Here is a 17547-nt window from a genome sequence, read left to right on the forward strand (position 1 = left end):
GCACCAAACAGTCAGTTTTTCTGGATGTAACGGTGTTTCGACATACACATGAGGATAAACTTCACTCCAAATGCGGCAGTTCAGTTTGTTGACGTAGCCATTCAACCAGAAGTGCGCTTCATCGTTAAACAAAATAAAATGGACGTAGTCCGCGATACGTATTCCGCACAGAACCATTATTTTCGAAATAAAATTGCACTATTTGCAAGCGTTGTTTAGGCGTGAGTCTATTCATGATAAATTGCTAAACCAAACTGAGAATAAATCACTTGACAGCTGTTAAATCGGTCGCCATCTTGAACAAAAATGCCAACTTAAAGTTATATACCTCGAAAAAAACACCCGTTACAACGCGCGACCAAATTCTCAAGTCCAGTCTAGCGTTCCACTTTGAATCGTTGCATTCACGCACTGAGCTGAACAAATATGAACTTTATTTTGAGACACCTTGTATGAAAATGGGGAACAATCGATTTTTCCAAGCATGCATGTATTATTTTATATGCTTCATCGTTAGCTCAAGAAATTAAAAAAAGAAAGTGATGAATAACGGAAATCTATGTTTATATGTAACCTTGTGATAAAAAAAGGTTGAAGAATATAAATATTTGGGTTTGCTGATCGACCATAAGCTGTCTTGGTGATTTCCTATAAAAAAACTCAACGGCAAACTTGCTCCAATAATAGGTGCTATAAGAAGATATGCAAATTTCTCAACTGATCATGCTAGAAAAAAATATGTATATGAAAGCATTATTTGATCACAACTTAGATTTATGTTAGTTTGTTGGGGAACTGCACCAATTTACTTAAGAGGGATTACTACCACGTGGCTTTTCGCGTATCAGTCAAAGTTTGATACCCATTAATTTTCGCTCTGGCGCTCTTGCAATGACCAAACTTTGTATGGTGTACGAAGTTGAACATTCACTTCATCTTCTTTTTTGTTGAAGAAAATAAGTAGAAGGCAACACTGTACGATGACTTTCACGAAATTATAATTTTACCTCTTTTGTAATGATTTTTGGTAGGCTTTTTTAAGGATATCTAGAAAGTACATATCATCAATTTTTTGCGAAAAACGATAAGTTATCAATATTTTTTCATTCGCAAATCAAAAATATCTACTTTCTCCCATGTAAATTTTTGTTTGAGGAAATTATGTGCAAACCCCATAAAAATCGGTGATTTGTATGAAGAATTATCTCTAATTTTGTTTTGAACTGAGCAACCAAGTGGTGGTTTTCCCTCTAAATGGATCAGCTACAACGTTATCAGAAAAGAGTGATCAAAGCAGTGTTCTTACTCATTGGATTATAATTAGTAAAAGACAGCCTATACACTAATACATCAATATTAAACATTGAAAAAAATGAAAGTTTATGAACCAATTAAATTAATATATAACATCCAAAAAAAATTTAATGAATCTCACGCCTCTCCCATCAGAACACCAAATCAACTCAGAAATAATTACAGAAGAACTATGAAATTACAGAATGCACCCTTCTGCAGGAGCATTACGTCTTTTAACTCTACTCAAACTCTGACTCAAAAAAATCCAAATAAAATGTGCTGTGGTCTAAAAAAATACCTCAGTTTTGTAATGATGATATACTAACTGACAAATAAACTGCAACACCCTGAAACAACCCAACCGTCAGAGGTAACACAAGATAGGGTCGATAATGCTACAGTCCGAAAGACCCTTCGGACAGTTACAGGATGGCCTTGTTTTCCTAACCACTCATCAGCCAAAGATCGTGTAGTCGCAAATCGGTCTCTAATGGCCATAAGTCGATCTTGAACTTCATTTGTGCCCTTTCGACGTCCGGTGCCTACTCTTTTGGGTATTATCAAACCACGCTTGACAATATCTCATAACAGTAGATGGATTTCTGTTCGTACGGTTAGCGATTTCTCGAAATGACAACCCCGCCTACCGTAGACCAATAATTCGAACTCTTTCAAATTCACTTAGTTGGAGCAACTAAACATCGACTTTGGATCTCCTCGTTTGTTGTAAAATTTGAAAAACGACTACAATATTTAAGTAACAAAAATTATTTATTATTTCAAATACAATCATTTACTCCTTACTATACTATCTATGTTTTACAAAAAAAAATTTAATTTAAAAACCTCCTTCTGGGTGTTGCAGTTTCGTCGTCAGTTAGTATATTATGTTATAAGAAATGTTCATTCAGTTTTAGCTAATACAGGGTGGCCACTTTTTCAATGGGATTGTATTGGTAACTTTTAAACGATAAGAGTTAGGAGGTCGGTCAAATGGACAAAAAGTTGCATGCATAGAAGCATTATCAAGCAGTTCAAACAAATCGAGATTATCATGGCTGGTTTTCGAGATATCATAAGAAAAGTAAATTATGTCATTTTGATTTTTCTTTTTTTTCCCACTTCATTTCAAATATCATCAAAAAATGTCACAGGAATTTTTTATTTGACAGTAAATTATTCTCAATTTGACGTAATCAGATTTCGTATCCAACGTTTCGTGCTCTCTGGGCCACCCTCAACCTCATTTTTTTCAATACGGATCTGTATATTTTATGACACTTTTCGAAATAACTTTTAACGCTGAATTCAACGATATGTCATACAATGTCATTCAAAGTTGATTTTCAGGAGATTTTGACCCTCATCCAAAATTAATGGTGTGTATGTAAAAAAAAACGAGTCTATTAACGATATCAATGTTCTGACCCAAATTCAATCGAACCCAGAAAAAAAATCGAGAACTGAGGCCAGTGAATGGAATTTTACAAAAACTGCTCTTGATAAAATAGTCAAGAGAGGCGAATACAATGATTTTAAATTTGAATACCAAGCCTTGCAAAAATTATATCGTAATGCTCTCAAAATAAATTTCGATTCTGTAATTTGTTTCAACGGAACAAATGACAAATACAACAATAGTGATACCTCGCGAGAAAATTGAGAATGTTTTGAAAGGTATTCAAGGAGACCAAACAAGCAAATGTATAAGAAGTATGGGTTCCAGAACCGTAAAGTGCATCTTACAAAATGGTGGACATTTCGAACACGTTCTTCATTAATTTTCATTTACTTTCGAATAATCATTTGATTTTTCTTTCATTAAATGATACTTTCGTTTCATTATTATGAATTGAAATATTTAAATGATTATTATAGAAGAAGAACCAAGAAACCAGTATACTGGTTTCTTGCTTTGATTCTAATATGTTCCATTTAGTTCAAGATGGGTAAGTTGATTTTCTTATCGAAATTTATTGCATATTGCATGTTGCTAATTAAACTAAATGAAGGTAATACAGATCCGACCCGAAGAAAATTGGATAAGGGTCAAAATCACCTGAAAATCTACTTTGAATGACATTGTATGATATATCGTTGAATTCAGCGTTAAAAGTTATTTCGAAAAATGTCATAAAATATGCAGGTCCGTATTGAAAAAAATTAGGTTGAGGGTGGCCCAAAGAGTACGAAACGTTGGATACGAAATCTGATTACGTCAAATTGAGGATAATTTACTGTCAAATAAAAAATTCCTGTGACATTTTTTGATGATATTTGAAATGAAGTGGGAAAAAAAGAAAAATCAAAATGACATAATTTACTTTTCTTATGATATCTCGAAAACTGGCCCTGATAATCTCGATTTGTTTGAACTGCTTGATAATGCTTCTATGCATGCAACTTTTTGTCCATTTGACCGACCTTCTAACTCTTATGGTTTAAAAGTTACCAATACAATCCCATTGAAAAAGTGGCCACCCTGTATATGAGTTAAGGCCTAGTAACTAGTACTGTAGTGATTTAAAGTCAGAAAATAAAAATTTTTATTATATATTATTATTAAAACTATAGATACAATCAAGCAGAAATCTACTACCTACTTGACTGTAAAATATCGGTTAGATTAGAAGGTTCCTTCGAAACTTGAGAGAATCACATGAATACGAATTCGAACAAACGCTCAGAAGCTCCTGACTTCACGTTATTACTTCTCTCACAGTTTTTTTATCCTTCTTCTCATTTATTAATCAGATCGGGCGTTGCCCTTTAATAATAAGTCACCCAGTGTTGTAAGAAATATCCGTTTTTATGAGTTTATATGACACTTTCCTAAGTAAATACGTGTTTGCTCCACACTCACCACAATTTCCCAATTATCGCAGTTCCATTTCCTCTATTCTTCATTTCCGCATAGAATGGCCTGAAGATAATTTCATTGACGAAATAAATGAATCATGCGAAACGTAACGTAATACTTACATCTCGGTTTTGAACTCTAATTCTCTGAACAGAATCGCTCTATCTCTATCATTCAGTCATAATATCTGTAATTTCGATTATTATAAATCCGTGGTCCAATTCAATTCTGTCTGTCCATCCGAAATGATAAATATCAGTTTGAATCACCCTGTAAAATCATCAGTTCAGGCCACGGGCGTAGCCAGGGGGGGGGGGGGGTTTGGGGGTTCAACTCCCCCCCGAAATGTTAAAGATGTCAAAAATTTTTTTTCAAAATCTCGAAAATATTTTTTAATGGAATTTGTAAAAAGTGAATGAAATTATCACTCTCAGTTCAATTAATTTGTAATGTGAAATTTGAATTAAATTACCTCTACGTAATCCAGTCAATTTGTGCTCACATGTGGCCCTCAAAGGAAAGTTATGGGTTAGTTTGATTTTTTCGATCGTATGTAACGGGTGTTTTTTTCGAGATATATAACTTTAAGTTAGCATTACTGTTCAATATGGCGACCGATTTAACTGCTGTCAAGTGATTTATTCTCAATTCGGTTTGGCAATTCATCATGAATAGACTCACACCTGAAGAACGCTTGAAAATAGTGCAATTCTATTTCGAAAATAAGGGTTCTGGGCGGAATACGTATCGCGCACTACGTCCATTAGCGATGAAGCGCACTTCTGGTTGAATGGCTACGTCAACAAACAAAACTGCCGCATTTAGAGTGAAGCTAATCCTCAAGTGTATGTCGAAACACCGTTACATCCAGAATAACTGACTGTTTGGTGCGCTTCATGGGCTGGTGGAATCATTGGTCCGTACTTCTTCAAAAACGATGACGGCCAGAACGTTACAGTCAATGGTGATCGGTATAGAGCCATGATTACTAACTTTTTCATTCCTGAATTGAACAACCATGATGTCCAGGAGCTGTGGTTCCAACAAGACGGCGCAACATGTCACACAGCTCGTGCCACAATCGATTTATTTGAAGACACGTTTGGTGACCGCCTAATTTCACGTTTTGGACCAATTGGCCTCCAAGATCTTGTGATTTAACACCGCTAGACTACTTTCTGTGGGGCTATGTAAAGTCATTGGTCTATGCGGATAAGCCACAAACCCTTCACCATTTGGAAGACAACATTCGCCGTGTTTTTGCCGATATACGGCCACAAATGTTGGAAAAAGTCATCGAAAATTGGACGTCCAGATTGGACTACATCCGAGCCAGCCTTGTCGGTCATATGCCAGAAATCATATTTAAAATGTAATGCCACAAGATTATCTTGCGGATAAATAAAATTCATATCAATCTAATAATCCATCGTTGTTTTATTGCAATTTAAAATTCTATAGCTCTAAAAAAAACACCATTTATTTTTTTGGGTACTGAATCCGAATTCTGTGACAGAACATAAAAAAAAAATACAAAAAAAATTTAATCTTCTGACGTTTTCTTCCATAAAGTTTTTTGTCCGAAAAACCTGGCTCACACAATAGTTCAAAATTGGCGTATTATATCTATCTCTGCTAAAACTCAGTTGATGGGGTAGTTTTAATTTCTTCGATTTATTATCTCTGTTTTTGGGGTACAGAATTCGAATCTGAAGATTGCCACCAAAATTTCATGATAAAACATTGAAAAAAATGCAAAAAAGGTGATAACTATCATTTTTTACCGGTTTTTTGCATATAAACTTTCTACTCATAAATTTGAATTTGAGTACTTTGTTGTATAAGTACTACGACGGTATTTTTTTCCTAACTATATTTATAGGAATCGATGTGAAGAACTAAACTAAATTTCAAAAAGTGATTTCGAAAATGCTTTTTTTCTCAAAACATACTTGAAAAATAAAACTAGTGAAAATAGACTGAATGGGTTAGCTCTTTTAAAGTTGATATATCTAAAAAGAACAATATAAGATTTTTTTTATAATATGTAAAACCCCCCCCGAAACTGAAACCTGGCTACGCCCGTGGTGCAGGCTCGTTACAATTGATGTCGAATAAAAAAAATGCCTATATCTACTTATCTACTTGTTACTTTGACAAACTTCAGGGGGTGATTGCTCATAATATTCTAATATGAATTTTCCAAATAAATTTACAGGGTGATTCACCGCGATGACCTATCAGAAGTTTATGGAAAAATGATTACAATTTTGTGCTGAAAATTTGCATGTTTTAGACAATGATCTTCCTCCCTAAAATATTTTCAGATTTCTACAATTTCCGGTTATACCGGAAATGGACCACTTTTTTTTTCTTTTTTTATTATCTCGAAAAAAGGGTTTCTACACTTATCGAGACACTATTATTTATTCCTTAATTTAATGTTTCTGCTGTATATGTTTGGGCGAATAAACAATTAATTTATTCATTTTCTTATTTCAAATGGCACACCCAGTATATTATTTCATCATTAGATTAGATTAGCTTTTTTGATGACAATTTCTGGAATAGGCCTCATCTTGGGTAAAAACTCAACGGTTCATGAGTTAATAGGATTCTTATTAACAAAATGGTGGCGACGAGGACTCACATTCTTTTAATATTCCTGTAAACCAATTTTTTTCCGAGAAAATCCCTATCATTTTCCATTCTGCAAATACGTAGTATTATAAGACTGTTTGCAGTTTGGATCAACAATTTACAGGGTGTTCATCAAAATATCATGAGCTTGGACAACTCAAATTCATCAAAACTCAAGATTTTCAAATAAGAACCTATATTTTTTATTATTTCAGTCTATTCTACGTACAAAAATAGTGATTAGGGGGGTTACTTAAGCAAAAAAGGGGCCATGAAATTAAAATTTGGTAAAGAAGGAAAAACATTTTTGACATCTAGGACATGTCCTTAAAGGTTAGCCCTTAACTTAACCAATAAGTTGTTCAAATAGTTCATTGTTCAATTGGAAAAAGTTTTTTTGTAGACATAAATCTGTAGTGTAGGTATCACAGGAGTTACTGGTATGATTAACGATCAAAAATGTTTTCTCCTTCTTTACCAAATTTCAAGCCCTTTTTTAGTTTTCTTATCATTTTTGGTAAAGAAGGAGAAAACATTTTTGATATCTGGGACATGGCCACAAAAAAAAAACTTTCAACTGAACCAATACTTTTTTGTTGAATTGGAAAAAGTTTTTTTGTAGAAATAATTCTGCACAGGATTAACGATATGATTAACGATCAAAAATGTTTTCTCCTTCTTCACCAAATTTCGAAGCCCTTTTTTAGTTTTCTTGCCATTTTTGTACATATGTATATTCTGTATTATTTGTAGAATCTTCAGTGTCTGAAGATGAACCTGATAAAAGTTCGAAACTGCACGGTTACACATTGTAATCCCCAAATTGTTAACGTTAGATTTTGGTGGTAAAACATATTTTAATCAAATACCAATCTTGCTAGTAGAAATCGAAATGGTATAATTAATCCTTAATTCTCATTGAATACGTCACATATCTTGGGAGTTCCAACTTAAATTTCCACCCAAGCCCGCCTAAGATGACGAATGAACTATCCTAGAATTTTCTTGTCTTCTCAAATTTCCACACACTCACAACTCATATTCACATCTCTAATTTTTCATTTAAAGTAATGAGGTGTAATTACAATGTGTAAAAGAAGTTCCTAGAAGTTAATTTAACACTTTATTGAAACCATATGATACTGTCGTAATAACGATTGGGTTCATAGGCCTCAAATCTTGTGTGGATTCTTTGTTTAGGTCAAAATTCTTTTCAGTGCGCTCCTTAAGTGATGTTAATCGTTCGGAGTTCCTTAATGAACCGAACTGATTATACTTTTCAATCTGAAGAAGTCGTTATGGAAATGGAAGAATGAAGATTGCACATTTTGCGATAAAATATCATAATAATAAAACTTCAGCTCACTGACGATCATATCAAGACTATGAAATAACTCAGTAATGCTTAGCAGTTTTCAACCAAAGCCTTTATGAATATAATAATCAAGATAAAAGACTACAAATTTTGAATCTTGAAACCATGAAATAGATGCCAAGGGAATTGAGGCTAATCTACGCACTGACAAAAATATTCCTGATGAGCGTAAAAAGTTCGATCATCTTAGGAACCCGTTGAGCGTTTATCATTAATTTGATATAGATTGTCAGAATTGGGGAGTCTAGCGGTGAACTATATTTTTCTCTAATTCTGTGGTTATTCCGTTCATTCTTCCACATCTTGTAGAACAAAATCGTGCGAGAATATATCAGAAACGCACAGTTTGCATGGTTATATTTTATTATTCTATGTTGGTACTCCGAACTTTCCGCCACGGCTTTATCTGTCAATTCATCAATTTGCCTTAAAGAAATCAGTTCTGCCAACCAACATTTTTCAATGCAAAAATCACTAAATTATATTTATGGAAATATTTCATTAATTTCAATGAAAATGCAATGAATTAGAGAAAATAATGTATAATACCCGTACAGAAGGCTCATTCTACCACTCGTTCATTCCAAAACTCGCCACTTCGTGCCTCGTTTTTGAATTTTGAACTCGTGGAAGAATATCAATGCCTTCTGCACTTGTATTATAAATAACTATTCACTAGCTGACCCGGCGAACTTTGTACCGCCCTATAATCAAACAATATCTGTTACCTTTTTATCTGAATTAAGTTAATTTCTTTATTAAGTATTGCTGTTGGTATATTAATAAATCAAAATTATTCCAAAAACAAAGTTTTTATTATTCTAATGCTTTATGATATACACAATATTCTTAGTTTTATTTTCTGGCGCGTCTAAATAGTGTTGTTGGTATTCCGACACGGGAACAGGCGACATATAACTGGCCATGTGAAAAACATGAATTTTCAAGATTAATGCCACAAACACTTAGCGACTACCCTTGGTCCAATTGCAACGATATGCAGTGTACTGTAGTCAATTTCTTTGTTATAATTAAATGCAGCTCTATAGGGGTTAAACGCAACACTTCTATTTTGTTGGTTCCGGTTCCATCGATTCTGTCCAACTTCATTCCGCGTTTCACGTTGCTCATCAGTTTGACTTGCTCTTGTATTTCTTTGACTTGCAGCATTACGGGTTCTGCGACTTAAGTTTGTACGTCTAATTGCCGGCATTTTTAGAAACAAAAATTCAACCGAAAATAAATGGTCGGTCAAAACTTTCCAACACTATATTAATTTGACTAACCTTGTTGAACGAACACTTCAGAAAAAAACACACACTACAAATTATCCTGTAGAAACCAATGTGAAAAGTACACTAAGAAATGGTAAATGAATTATGTAGGTATTCTGTTATTATAACTCCGACCACAGACCAACTCTGACCGATATATTTGCAAAGAGCATGTAAACTACATTTCTTTGTTTTAATGTCAACTACGTGAATATTACTGCCAGTGATACATCATTTTATTAAAAAAGTGAAATGTTCTAGTTTCCTGTGAAACATTCGTATTTTTTCCTTACATAAGAACCTTCTCCTAATAATAACAAATACCTACAACAACAAAAGAATTACTGAAATCGGTCCAGCCATTCACTCGTGATGCCGTGACCAAGGGAAAAAGGGATTCATTTATTTATATATATATAGATTATATCTACCTGAAAACCACAGATTGTGAAGAAACATTTATTTTCAAAACATGTAATTTTAATTTTTGTCAGTTGAAATATATTTGCATGCAAACGCCTAGTAACATTGTTAGAATAATTCAAGTCGAATTGTCTTATATTTCAGAAAGTTTATTCAATTGATGATAACAACTGAAAAGAAATATATTCTTTCATAAACTGAAAAACTTCCTATTTACTTCCCCCCATAAAAACCCCGATCATTTCTAATCTTTTAATTGTTTCAAACCACCCTCTTATAGGGTGAATTCTATTCACAGGTAGTTTTGGTTGGTTTTTAGATCGATTAGTTGGTATACCTCCAGATTTCTTTCCGTATAATTTTTGAATTCCTTTTATATCATCAGGGTGAAGATCTTTTTTCCAAGAATAGGGGTAATAGGGCCACATAACAGACTCCTTTACTTTAGAGTGTCCGAGTCCCAGACTGTGACCAAATTCATGTGTTGCCACCTGGTATAAGTCTAATCCACGACCAGGACCAATCCTCCAACGTTCTGAGTCGTCAAAATGTATGGCACCTCCATTTCTCTGAAAAAAGTGAGGTGAATCTTCCATATTGAAATACAATATTTTAGATTTTTCATGTTTATCGGAGGAGAAACTATTATAACTATTCTATTTTTTACAATAATTACTACTCTATTGACGAATTAACGAATCAGACCGATATTCCTCAACCGAAAAAGGACTTTTGGAGAAATAACTCCTTGATTACTTTCCTGAATATTTATTTGTTTGAAGATTTCCAATGAGAAGGCACATGATTGATCTGATACCTCGATATAATGGAGAACGTTCGAAATTATGAGTGCAATGCTTAAGAAACAGAAGCACCTGTGAATTACGTGTTCTGTGATCGTGCGAACTAGCAAGTTTTTTCCAGTTAGTCTCATCACAAGCCTATATATGATATTTGAATATGTATACATGGAAGTGATAGAATCACATTGGCGACAAACATAGGTTGACATGATGCTCGATAGTTCAAACCGAAAATGAGACGCATAACTCTTTTCTGTGCCACAGTCTCCCGAAAGCAAAATATTGTATGAGATATGACAGTTAACAAGACTCAATAAGAGAACCAGGTGGTAGGGATGTTTTCAGTCTACTTATTCCATAAGCATTATAAATTTTTCTGCATAGGACATCAACCAACTAAAACATCGATCCATGTGGATAATATAAGTAATAAGCAGGATGGGGCAAGTCCTTTATGAAGAGCAAGAATAGTAGAGGTCCCATTACAGAGCTCTGAGGAACACCCATTTCTCTTCCTCACTGACATACTTCTGTGATGGAGAAAACTATGCAGCCAATCACAAAAAATAACTCTAAAGCCAAGACTGTAACATTTATCAATGATGAACCTAAATGCTAGAGTATCAAAGAAAAAGAGCGAAAAAAATTTCTGCCACCAGTAATTTTAAATCCAAGATTTCGTAAACTGATTCAACAAATTTGAGTGCGACCGTCTGAGTGAAGCAACCAACTTTAAAACAGTGGTGGGCTTTTTTGAGGATATTTAATGTATTCAAATATGCCTTCATTTTCTCGAAAACCACTCTCTCAAAAGCTTTGGAGAGAACACTAGGAATCGATATTGGTCGATAGTTTGATAAAACAAATGAACAAAATCAAGTACTTGTGATTCTGAATAACTGACAGCCTAGATACAGATGTTGAAATAAGATCAAGGTTGATCAGTGTCAATTGCTCAAGTTTATGATAAAGGGCGAAACAGAGAGAATACAAGGAGCAGGAATGAGGCAACCCTCCTGGGTGAAGAATATAAAAGACTGGAAAGGGATGAATTTCCAAACGTTGGTTCACACAAGAGCTTGACATTGTTGTCGCCAATCTTTACTAGAAGAGATCTTCGGAGATCTCAGAACTGTATAGAACATCTTCAAGGTTTCAATTCCCGCACTTATGAACGTGTGCTCGGAAGCTCCTAACTTTTTTTGACTTACGTTAGTACTTTCCTCATTTTTTCGATATACTACTTGAATTTTCTATGATTCTGACGCCGCTCTAAGATTCATCGTAGCACGAATGTCGAAATTGATATTTTATACATGGTGGGGTTAAAATAAAGACCTTTATTATTATAACTATTAATTTCAAGTCGGTCAGATCTGTGCAATTGAGAGCTACAAATAAATAGTCAGAATCTTTTTTCTTCGATCGATCACATTTTTTTATTGAAATAGTGTATTCTAAAACAAGTTGTAGAATAGCATCCTATTCATGGGCGCCCGCAGAAATTTTTCTCAGGGGGGGCAAAATGAAAATAATTGAAAAACAATAAGGCATCCATGATTGTCGTAGGCGACATCAGTATTCCGTTTCTTTCTATTTCTGTATTTATATTTTTCACCAGCGTCTACTCTGAATTTCAAAAGATCACTAAAAGTGGTACAGGGTGGACAAAAATACAATAGTTTCGTGTGTGCTCATAAAATAACGCATAATATTCTTTATTAGTTAAATTAACAATATTATCAAAAATACTTATTGTCTAGCGCTAATTGGTTTGAATGTAACACCCTGTAGTTTGTTACATTTTTAGATTAATAAAAATGAGCTGTTTCCAAACATGTTTGGTACTTTTGGTCTAGCAGACAGAATATGAAAGAAATTATTTCATATTTTTATACATTTTTATCAATCTAAAAATGTAACAAACTACAGGGTGTTATATTCAAACCAATTGCCGTATTTTTGATAATATTGTTAATTTAACTAATAAAGAATATTACGGGTCACTTTATGAGCACACACAAAACTATTGTATTTTTGTCCACCCTGTACCAATTGGAATCAACATGTGATACATTTTTGGAATCTGCTCAGCCAGAGTAATCGGAAAATTGAGTCAAAATGGGAGTATTCCATTAAAAAAAAATGACGCTGACGTCATTACTCGAAAGTAATTCACCCTGTATATTAGATTATTATTTCAAAATACGGTAAATTAAAATAAAGAATCGACATGTTTCAGGATTATTCCTTAAAATGGTCTGTTTAGCTGAAAATGAATATTGTTCCATACTTAACGGTTACGGACGCAGTGTATAAGATGAATTTATAAACAAATTGACACGCATGGAGTGCTTTCGATTCCATGATTTTTCTTCACCCAAGAAGTGCTCAACGCGCCTAAAAAAGTTTTTAATTCAAAAAATACCTCTGCCGATTATGGATTATATGTATAGTATGTAATTCCATTGAAAACCGGAAAATAGTTGTGAATCTATTACTTTCCTTTTTTCCTTGACCTCTGGATTGAGAAAGTAATATTGAGGGTGTTGTGCTGAAAAATGAGGCATCCAAAATCTCAGGGGGGGCCATGGCCCCCCCTGGCCCCCCCCTGCGGGCGCCCATGATCCTATTCCAACACGAATGCGAACGCATGAGTGCTGTAATGGGTTCATATAGCACTGTTTTTAGTACTGTAATGAACTCATTACGATACTGAAATCTGAGATAGAGAAACAAACTTACAGGATAGAATGCATGTGCTAGTGCCCCACCAGGTCCATCGAAGGGGGAATGAGGTCCATGATGTCCTTTTTCGAATCTGATGTCTATTTTACCTCGTTTAGATGGTTCGAACGTTAAATCTGTGTACTTCGACCATAAATTGGTGGCTTTCTGTATGGTTCTGTCTATTTCTTTTCTTTTGAGTTGTTTCGTATACTTAGATATTTTGTAGGTCAAATGTTTCGTATTCCATATAAAAACTAAAAACACAAACATATAAGAATTTTTTTTCTCGGTTTTAATGAGTGTTCGATGAAATGAAAAACTTTCCAACTTGAAGATGACTATGTTGAGGAATAAAGTAAAATTTTCAAGCAAAAATGTATTTCACTGGTTGAGTCCGGGTCTAATTGACTGAAGTGTTACTCAATTAGAGTAAATACGAATTGAGCATTACCTCAAAAAATTGTTCAACTATACGATAATATGTATACACAGGGTGTTCAAGATCGACGGCCTATTAGGCGTTTCTGAAGAACGGGGCCGATTTGAAATCTGAAAATTCGGAATATGACATTGTTCATGATGCCCTATTCAGCCAAAATATTTTCAAAGTTCCGGCACTTCCGGTTATAGAAGATATATATAGCCTCAAGCAGATTGATCACCAGCAACGTCATATCTTCGCTGATCAGTTCCTTGAAATGCATCTAAATGATCTGATTTTCATCGAACAATCTTTCTCAGTGATTAGGCCCATTTTCACCTCGGAGGTTACGTTATTAAGCAGATTTCTCGTACTTGAGGTCGGAAAATCCAAGAATAATTGTTGAAAAGCATCTCCATCCTCAACGTCTCACTAGTTTATGCGGTTTTTGGGCTGGTATTGTGATTGGATCTTACTCATTCGAAAACGAGGCTGGTACAACTTTTACGGATTGCGCTACCAAGTTATGATCAATGATTTTTTTATGGCCACAATAGGAAGATTGATGTGGACGATGTTTATTTTCAACAAGACGCTACTACGTGCTCCACAAGCAAAAAAACAAAAAGAAACGATCGCAATTTTGCAAGAAAAGATTCCTGGTCGTGTTTTTTCGAAGAGGTGATCACAATTGGATACAGAGATCTGGTGATTCAACGCCTTTAGACATTGGGGCCACGTGAAAGATAAGGTCTATGCCAATGCTCCATAATCGATTCAAGACCTTAAAGACGAAATTCATGAAGTTATCGAGGACATACAATCGCAAATATGAGAATTGGTCATAGGCAATTTCATGAAAAGAATATGTTTCTGCAAGTGTAGCCGCGACGACTGATATAGTGATATACTTTGGCATACATTGATTTCTCTTAAAATATACTCATTTTTTTTTATAAGAATGGAACTTCTTCTTGGAAAACTCTTCACATCTAGAAATATTAGAAGTTCAACGGATATACTCAAACAAATTTTGTACCTAACTTACTTTGGGGCTCGTGGTAAAGGTAATCTGCTATTCACGAAAACTTTCAACTATAGACCTCAATAGACTATAAAGTGCCAAAAACTACCTACCTTGAGTTGAATATCGTTTCTCCCTATTTGACTTCCTAGATTTATCTGGTACTCCACATCTTGGAGCACTCATCATCTTCATGGTGGGTTTGTCCATCTTTCCTACGAATAAAAATTCAGTAAATTCAACATACGGAAATATCGGAAATATTTTCTCGAAAAAAACTGATGCCACACAAACGAGGAAATTTGTGTAGAATCATTGTTTAGAATTACTGCTGAACAGAAACTACTCCTCAGATCGAGAAACAACTCCAGAAAAACTTGCTGAAATATTGAAGAATTTTCTCGAGAAATAGTCATGTCGAATACCACTTGAGATAAATTCAAGCAGGTTAAATTGCTCGATAGTAATATTTGAGTTTGTCGCTTTTCAGCAATTCAGCTCATGTCGCCAAACATTTTTCCATTCAGAGTTGCAAAATATAGCTGAAGTTGATGTTACATCCAAGAGTTTGAATAAAAAAATTAATAAAAAAATTGACTTGTCCTACATTTTATGAAAAACTTATACTTTGGGAAACATCGAGCTGTTATTATGTGGACCATACTTTAATCATTTTTCTTCGTAGATTGAACAAAATTTTCAATATTTACCTGTGACTGGAATGCCAACAAAAGACTGAAATTCTCTCAAGCTGTTCCTGAAGGATTTTCCACTCAACGAAGAGCTATTGCTCATAGAATTTTTTTCCAAGTAGCCATATTGAGCTAAGTACTCCTTGATTAAAGTAATTATGGGTTATAATTACAAACGAATCGAAAAGATGATAAAACTTACCACAGTCTTTTTGAATTTAGTGGATTTGGCCCCATCGATAGGTAAACAGAAAAATGTTAGTATGATACTAAAATATAACACGTCCATCTGGGATCTTAACTTTGGAATTATGTCAAATTTCAAATGCCTCTCTTCCTTTTATTTCAATCTAATCAATGTGATGTGATGTCATTATGAAAGAAAAATTACGAAAAACTTATTTCAAGACTGAATCAGCGTATGTTTTCCTCCTGATGATGTTACGTAAAAATTCTTTCAGCAATAATAGATAACGATAAACTTCAGCTCTGAATAAAAAATAAGAATATATCTTCTTCATTATCAAGCTTTTTTTTCATCAAAAATTGTGCAAATTATTGTTTGTCAATATCATTTTAACTTCATTGTGGTGTCCATTGAGTTGATATCACGAAACTGTAGGCTTTTTTTTCTGATAATTAAAGTAAATATCAGCAGTTCAGTCACTCTATTAATCGAAATTCACTTTTGAATCCAGAGTTACCTTTAAGTCTTCATTCATTGGACTGGGTAAATACCTAATTGAAATAACTCATTATAATAATTTTTATTGAGTGTCAATCTAAGATAGGTTCACATTTATCCGGCAACATATGTAGTCCTCAAAAATTCTTAAGAATTTCCGATAAAAAATCAGAAACATTTTTTGTCCATTATGTAAATGTCTAAGATTTCAGGTATTATTTGAACGCGTTGAATATTTTCAAATAACACAAAAAAGATTCACTTCTCTATCATACTTCAGTGAAGTAATGAAGTAATTCCAAATCAAATCTGAATATTGTGTTCAAATCAATAAATAAAATATCATCTTTGTTATTCAACGCAAAAAATTCAACCCCAAACACAAGTAGGTATATCAGGACAACTAAGCGATTTTTCACCTTTGCAACGTTGTATAGGTAATAACATAGTATAAAGAATTCCTTATACTATCATAATAATCAACCTTTCCCCACAATTGAAAACATGAAAATTATACATGTTGAGTACTGAATCGAAATAGTTTTAAAATAATGAATGAAACAGAATGAACAGAACCACCAAAATATTCTACGCGTTCAAATTATATCTGAAATCCTAGAAATTTGCATAACAGTCAGAAATCTATTTTCCTTCTTTACCGAATTTCACAGCAATTTTTGGTTTTTCTTATAACCTTTTTTGTACCTGAATTCACATAAATAAGGGAGGGTGGGGCAACTGGGACACCTTAAGGTCCTTAAGGTTTAACGAGGTATCTCTCTTAATTCTCTCTTATTCTCTTGAATAACTTCAAGAAACAACTTGCGTTTTAACGAGGTATAATTTCCTCAAAAAAATGCGAATAAAACAATGTTTGTTGATAGAGACACAATTTCAGATAATTATTCAATACACAAATTTAACAAAATAATAATTCTTAGATGAGAATTTCTGACTTGAAAAAAAAAAACTTCAAATGCCTCACTTGCTCCATATCGTGGGGCAAGTGAGTCCTTCTACTCTTCGTTCATCGAGGCGCTATATTAATACACATTATTCCACGGGCGTAGCCAGGGGGGGGGTTAGGGGTTCAAACCCCCCCCCCGAAATGTTGAAGATGTCAAAAAACCTTTTTTTTTTTTTCAAAATCTCGAAAATATTTTTTAATGGAATTTGTAAAAAGTGAATGAAATTATCACTCTCAGTTCAATTAATTTGTAATGTGAAATTTGAATTAAATTACCTCTACGTAATCCAGTCAATTTGTGCTCACATGTGCCCCTCAAAGGAGAGTTATGGGTTAGTTTGATTTTTTCGATCGTTT

At 33.9% G+C, this 17547-nt stretch overlaps 1 protein-coding gene across 1 annotated transcript; it reads right to left on the reverse strand.

The window, feature by feature from the left end:
• Positions 1-9890: 9890 nt before the first annotated feature.
• On the reverse strand, positions 9891-15898 carry LOC123678081 (matrilysin-like). Its single transcript, XM_045614879.1, has 5 exons — positions 15741-15898; positions 15557-15680; positions 14960-15061; positions 13417-13655; positions 9891-10437 (listed from the first exon to the last, which is right to left on the reverse strand). The coding sequence occupies exons 1-5, from the start codon at positions 15825-15827 to the stop codon at positions 10078-10080; spliced, it is 912 nt and encodes a 303-aa protein (XP_045470835.1). The 5' UTR covers positions 15828-15898; the 3' UTR covers positions 9891-10077.
• Positions 15899-17547: the final 1649 nt, after the last annotated feature.

The sequence above is a fragment of the Harmonia axyridis genome, chromosome 4 (genome assembly GCF_914767665.1).
Source record: "Harmonia axyridis chromosome 4, icHarAxyr1.1, whole genome shotgun sequence".
Lineage (NCBI taxonomy): Eukaryota > Metazoa > Arthropoda > Insecta > Coleoptera > Coccinellidae > Harmonia > Harmonia axyridis.

Bases quoted from the DNA above. Each gene is read 5' to 3' on its own strand.
- LOC123678081 (XM_045614879.1), bottom strand. From the start codon at position 15,827: ATGGACGTGTTATATTTTAGTATCATACTAACATTTTTCTGTTTACCT. The intron at 13,656-14,959 runs GTAGGTAGTTTT...TTGTGTTTTTAG, and splicing joins GAAACGATATTCAACTCAAG to TTTTTATATGGAATACGAAA. The intron at 10,438-13,416 runs GTAAGTTTGTTT...CACTTTTTTCAG, and splicing joins TAGCACATGCATTCTATCCT to AGAAATGGAGGTGCCATACA.